Source organism: Toxotes jaculatrix, chromosome 4 (genome assembly GCF_017976425.1).
Source record: "Toxotes jaculatrix isolate fToxJac2 chromosome 4, fToxJac2.pri, whole genome shotgun sequence".
In the NCBI taxonomy this organism is placed as follows: domain Eukaryota; kingdom Metazoa; phylum Chordata; class Actinopteri; family Toxotidae; genus Toxotes; species Toxotes jaculatrix.
In genome coordinates, this window is record NC_054397.1 from 1,977,574 (window position 1) to 1,984,440 (window position 6,867).

General features: G+C 43.7%; 1 protein-coding gene across 1 annotated transcript in view; it reads left to right on the forward strand.

Moving 5' to 3' along the window:
* The window catches only part of slit1b (slit homolog 1b (Drosophila)), a 50,103-nt gene extending 46,239 nt beyond the window's left edge, over positions 1-3,864 (forward strand). Inside the window, exon 38 of the mRNA XM_041036662.1 lies at positions 74-3,864. Coding sequence (XP_040892596.1) covers positions 74-345 — 272 coding nt within the window. The 3' untranslated portion in view covers positions 346-3,864. The remainder of the gene's footprint in view (positions 1-73) is intronic.
* Positions 3,865-6,867: the final 3,003 nt, after the last annotated feature.

Sequence of the window (6,867 nt, forward strand, 5' to 3'; positions counted from 1 at the left end):
CAACACTGATTGGCCCTTTAACCTCTGAGGCCCGGACGCTCTGTCAACCGTCCCCGTGTGCTTCCGTCCTCAGAGTCCCCGTGTCGAGGTGAGCCGGTGAGAGACTACCACCGGCTGCAGCGCGGCACCGTCCTCTGCCAGACGTCCAAACCTTTCTCCTGGGTCGAATGTCGGGGTCGGTGCCAGGCGGGCACCGAGCCGGGTGTCGCCGCCGCCGCCGCCGCCCCCTGCTGCGCTCCCCTGAGGGTCCGACGCCGGCGGCTCACCTTCGAGTGCGACGACGGGACCACGTTCACACAAGACGTGGAGAAGCCTGTGGAGTGTGGCTGCAAGGAGTGCGTGTAGTCCTGTGGATGGGATGGTGCGCACATGCAGACACACGCACGCACGCACGCACACATCCAAACACAACACACACACCAAGCTAAAGAGGTACACACACTGTAGGGATTGTTTCACTGATAAACAGACATGTTCGGTGTTTGTTTCGTGTGTTTTTGCGCACAGACGCAGTTTTGTATCATAAGACAGTTCTTCCCTCTTGAGACATGAAATCAACGAGTCAACCTCATCGTCATCTTCCTCTTCTTCACCTGCCGCAGGAGAGCCTGTGCGCTAACTACCTAACTCCAGCTCTTTATTAATACTCGTGTGTTGAAAAGCCTCCGTATGCCTTCTCCGTATGTGTCTCTGAGGTGTGGCCGGTGAAGTGCTGCTCTTCGCGGGAAGGAAAGGTACTGATCGAAGCTGTTTGTGAATTAAATGGTTTCACGGTTAAATTTGACATTTTAAAAACCACAGATCTCCTCTCTCAGACTTCATGTGCAGGTATTTCCGAACAGTAACAGGAGACAGTCGACTGCAGACATGCGTGCTCGGTTTGTTCTGTAAGTTGTGGCCGAGGCTGTTCGGCAGTCACAGGTGTCAGGTGTGTGCGTTTAAACGTGTGCTGACCTGACTTTAACCAGGCAGGTGAGACCCTCAACCTTTAATCAGCGTCGGCAAAATTTTATGAAATGAGCACAAACTCTGAGATGCACAATGTGTTGGGATTCTTACAACACAACCACACATCAGCCAGGCCAGAAATACGAATACAGGCTGGAACCAGTAGGACAAAATTAATACATCAGAAGCAAATGTCTGATCTCAGTCATGTTAATCAGGACAGAGGAGTTCACTTATTATTTACAAAGGAACTGATTTAAATGGAGTAAATTAAGGCTGTGACGTTTATTTTAAGTAAAAAAAACAAAAAAAAAAACACTTTAATTGAGAATGAAACCTTTGCTCATAGTAGAAATCTTTAAACTGTGAAATTGACCCAGGTCACTGAGTTTTATGTGTACGGCCCTGCCCCTGCCCCTGCCTCAGATGGTCATCACCCACCTCCTCAAACCTCCTCTCTCACTGTTCGTCAGGTTGTACAGAGTTAAGTCAGATTACATTTTTACATAAGACGCTCATTTCATCAGATTTTACAAGGCCAGACGACTTAGTGTCTGTGAGGCTGATGCTGCAGTTTGTTAGAATCAGATTTTATCGTAAATATGCTGCTAACGTAAAAACTGAAAATAGCTTCACATCAGCCCCCCGAGTGGACGAGCATGTCCACTGTCTCCCACTTGATAATACAGGCGGAGTCCATCATTATTATTATTATGTCTGTGGTCCATGACATTAAATCATCAGCCACCTGCTGTTTGAGAAGCGAGTTCACGTCTGCTGCTGTCGGTAAACAAACACTTCATTTAACATTCAGAAACTAAAATGGACGTTGGGAGCAAACCGTCACCTTGTTCCGCTTCCTCTGACAAACCATGAACACAGATGAAAGGTCAAAGGTGACGGAGTTCACGGGGGACAGTCTTTCTCCCAGTTTAGACTGGGGGGGAGCTGGGAGTGTGTGTGTGTGTGTGTGTGTGTGTGTGCGTGTTCTTGTTCTTCTGTCTTTGTGAGGACTGTTCTTATCAAACCTTGAGTCAGGTCGTTTTGTCCGTTCGTCACTTCGTCTCTGAGGGTTCAGAGCTGGTCGAGGTTGAGGCCAGGGCTCAGGATTAAGCATAAACACTTTCTCAGTGCTGTCGAAGATCTCAAACTTCGTCAGATAGTTCCTGATTTAAACTATGTTGACCAGTGCGTCTGCAGGTTTTTGCTGGTTAATTACGAACCTTGTATATTTAACAGTTTTGTTTCAGATTCAGGTTCTTTAGGTTTAAAATTTTGGTTGAACATGTATTTTTCTTCTCTTTCCATTGGCTCCCATTCATTTCTGTACAATATGAATGAAATCAGTGAACGTCAGGCCGGCATTATTTTTGTCAGATTTTGTGTTGGAGAAGCCTGCGCTGCATTACGTCTGTTGCCACAGTTATTATTATTATTATTATTATTATTATTAATGTTTTCGGGTTGTCCGTTCGTCCATCATGTTCTCGTGAACATGAAATCTCAGCCTCTGGGAACTTTCTTCAGATTTGGCACCAACGTTCACTTGGACTCCAGGATGAACTGATTCGATTTTACCGGTCAAAGGTCAAAGATCCTCACAAAACATGTTTTTTTTTTTTACACACACATGAAGTGTTGATATTTTACATCCCAAAGGTCAAAGTTCACTGTGAAAATGTTCTGCAAAAAACATTCCTGGCCATTATTCAACGCCACAACTCAGGAACAGAAGGCGAGGTTGTGACCATATTTCCTGACTGGATGGCTGAGGCTCACACCCACAAGGCCGTAACTCGAGTTATTAATTAATCTTATAATTATTTAGTTGATTAATAGATAAATTGTTTGCCCATAAATTGTCTTTGTATTATCCCACGTCCTTGATGAAGTCTTCAGAAGACATTCAGCTCAGCGTGACAAAGAAAAACATTAAATTCACGTCTGAGAAGCTGAACGCAGCAAATGTTTTTTGCATCTCACAACAACGATTTAACTTAAAGTTCACTGAGCGACCAAATTTCAAGTCTCTGCCAAGAGTCTGTTATGTTGCACGGAAAAGGACAGAGAGAAGTGGACGAAAGGAAATAATAAAACAAATTTTATTAATGGTTGGAACTTCTGGTCCATTAAAAAACAGGGTTTGTGGGAAAAAAAACATGTTTATATTCCTCAAAATAAGGTTTGTTAAGATCAAGGTATCATTTTGTTCAGAACACATTGTATTGGCAATAGCATGGAAAAGTCTGAAACAGCATACGAATGAAGGTCCTCACAAGTACAGAAGTACAAAGACGTGTGTGTGTGTGTTGTGTGTGTCGTGTGTGTCGTGTGTGTGTGTGTCGTGTGACGCCTCCAACAACAAGACGCCGTCACTGATAATGAGCTTCACTACACGACGACGCCGTGTGTTTGTCCCGATCAAACGCTTCCTCTCCCATTTGTCAGAAGAGCCAGTGAACGCATCATACAAACGCCACACAGGAAATGTAGCTTTTATATATGATGACATGTAATTTATATGGATGTGAAACTAAAATAAAAAAAGTGTGTAATATTAAGTTTTAACACGTTTTTGTTTGTTTTTTAGCCTTTGAGTTAATTTTTTTCATAAAGGCAGAGTCGTGTCATGAATCAGAATTAAACTAATGTAGCTATTATTATTATTATTATAACTGCAATACATCTACACACGGTAGCAGCCTAACAGATTGTAATATATATTATAAGCTTATGATGCATTTGATTTTGTCATAGTATTTTTATATGTTGAAGATGATGTTGTCTCTGTATCATCTGTAGACTGTAGATAAATCTTTGTTTTCAGATGCCAAAAAAAAAAAAAAAAAAAGTTTCCAAACCAACATTGCATCATCATGGGATTTTTCAAAAAAACAAAAAAACAAAAAACCAAAACACCAGATAGTGTTTGGGTTCATGTTGCCTCACCTGAGCAGAGACGACGAGTAGTGCTTCTTTTTTCCTATTTATTTAAATAAAGAGCTGTTTCTCCTCCATTGTTTTTCTTTTCTTTTTTTTTTCCTGTCTTTCTCTTCAACCTTGACACTGATTCTGATTTTTTTGTTGTTGTTGTTGTTGCTCTGACCTTTGACCTCATTGTGTCACAGTTGTCTAGTATCCGGGCTGAGTCGATGGGTGATGGCAGCTCATGGAGACTGAGAGGGAGAGAGAAAGAATGCTGGAAAGAAAGAAAGAAAGAAAGAGGAAGAGAGACATGGTGGGGGGAGAGGAGAGCAGAGGAGACTCGGAGGAGAGGGAGATGGAGTGATGGAGGAGGATGAGAGGCCAGTTTTAAGAAGCTATAGAGGGAGATGTGAGAGCAGAGAAAGATGGAGGACAAAGTAAAGAAGGATGGAGGGAGAAGAAAGAGGGAAAGAGGGATGTCCCACAGGGAGAGGGGGCAGCGCTCAGAGACTGAAGCCGTTTAATGAAACAGTGATTTATGCGTCCCCTCGTAACCATAAAACATAATATATACCCCCATCGGCTTCGACACAGTCCCCCCCCCACCAGCACACACAGAAACCCTTCACAGTCTGCTCTCTGGTGAAAGCTGCTGCAGCCCCCCCACCACCACCACCCACCTCCACCTCTGCAACCCATCCAGCCGGCCTCCCACCACCCCCTCAACCTTTCCTCGCTGCCATCTTTACCCCTTCCCCCTCTCCTCTCCTCTCCTCTCTCTCTCCATCTCTCTGTGTCTTTAAAGGAGGATCAAATCATGGCAGCAGCACTTTCCCAACCCCCAATTCCAATAAAGCCTCCACATCTTCTCACACCGACGATCTGCTGCACACAAAGGAAAAAAAAAACAAAAACACACACACACAGAGCTGTGAAAGGATGGCAGGCTGATTGTCAGCTATGATTGATCTCATACAGAATAACTGAGGTGTTTGTCTCCAAACTGGATAAATATAAACAGCACATGCAATTTGGAAAAAAAAATAAAACAATCATCAGCCGGCGAGCAAAATATGGACAATTAATTCAGTGACAGTGTCACTTTGTCTGAAAGAGGAAGAATTTATGCTTAGAAAAACTTGGAAGAGGAAATGTATTGAATCTCTGGAAGGAAATTGGTTCATTAAATCGGAAAAAGAAAAACAAACAGAGGAATATCTGACGCACTCTGACAGACTGGAAGAATTACAGATGGTTCGCCAATAAAACATAAATAAAACATACATTATTGCATCTATTTAGACAGATATGTACATGTTCATCGCTGCTGGTTTGGAAAACAAAACAAGCTTTGGTCTAATCACATACACATTGTATTAATATAAAATAGAAACCATGTCTCCTAAATTGAGAGCTCAGAGGTTTGCTCTGTTGTAGTTTAAAACTCAGTCTGTTTCTACTGAGAGGAAAAAAAATAAAGAATAAAAGTGCAAAGTCATAAACACATAACACAGCAAACAATCACAAAGTTCAACGCTCTAAAAACACAGGAAACACCTCCAGTGCCGGTGCCGGCGTATCAATAACATCAGTAGTCAAGTGGACTCATGTCGAGCAGGAAAATTCATTCTTGTTCATGGAAAAAAGCATCTGTATGAAGACCGGACTCCTGGTTGAGAGCTCCACACAAAGCCAGTAAGTGAACCTATTTTTTTTTTTTTTGTTATTAACGTGTTCCAGGACGTTTAAGTCAACGTCCTAAGGTACTATTTTTTTTTCCAGAGCTTTTAACTGCTGAACCAAAATCACAAATAATTCAAAACATATTTCAGTCAATTCACAGTAAATAACGATGAACTTTGTCTTTGGTTGTTGTTGTTATTTGGTCATGAATGTTTTCCGAGGTCATGAATGACCTTTCACGCTCAGTTTCAGCCTGCGTTTAAACTCACCGACCTTTTGGTTTTTCACAGAATGTGATTTGAGCTTTGAAAGTCAAAGTTTAGTGTTAAATTGATTTTTTTTGTGTTTCAGGGCCGAGTTTGAGAATCTCTGAGGTCACGAGCGGCAGCTGTCCAACAGGCTGGGTTCACTCTGTGCTGCATGTCGGTGCCGTCTGACAGCAGCAGGGGGCAGCAGGTTTTTCATACCTGCAGAGAAGGAGGCCCACCTGTGTGTGTACAACACTCACATCGTTCAGCCGCACTGCCGGTGTTATCTGCCGCTATCACCAAGGGTTTTCACCAAGGCTCTTTCCTCTCCTCGTCTCCTCTCTTTCTGTTTCCTCTCCTCATCCCCTCTCCTCTCTTTCTGTTTCCTCTCCCCTCTTTTTGTTTCCTCTCCTCGTCTCCTCTCCTCCCTTTCTGTTTCCTCTCCCCTCTTTCTGTTTCCTCTCCTCGTCCCCTCTCCTCTCTTTCTGTTTCCTCTCCTCTTTTTGTTTCCTGTCCTCGTCTCCTCTCTTCTCTTTTTGTTTCCTCTCCTTGTCCCCTCTCCTCTCTGTTTCCTCTCCCCTCTTTTTGTTTCCTGTCCCCGTCTCCTCTTCTCTCTTTGTTTCCTCTCCCCCCATTTGTTTCCTCTCTTCGTCTCCTCTCCCCTCTGTTTCCTCTCCTCTCTTTTTGTTTCCTCTCCTCGTCTCCTCTCCTCTCTTTCTGTTTCCTCTCCTCATCCCCGGTCCTCTCTTTTTGTTTCCTCTCCTCGTCTCCTCTCTTTTTGTTTCCTCTCCTCGTCTCCTCTCCTCTCTTTCTGTTTCCTCTCCTCGCCCCCTCTCCTCTCTTTCTGTTTCCTCTCCTCTTTTTTTGGTTCCTCTCCTCGTCTCCTCTCCTCTCTTTCTGTTTCCTCTCCTCTTTTTGTTTCCTGCCCTCGTCTCCTCTCCTCTCTTTCTGTTTCCTCTCCTCGCCCCCTCTCCTCTCTTTCTGTTTCCTCTCCTCTTTTTTTGGTTCCTCTCCTCATCTCCTCTCCTCGTCTCCTCTCCTCTCTTTCTGTTTCCTCTCCTCG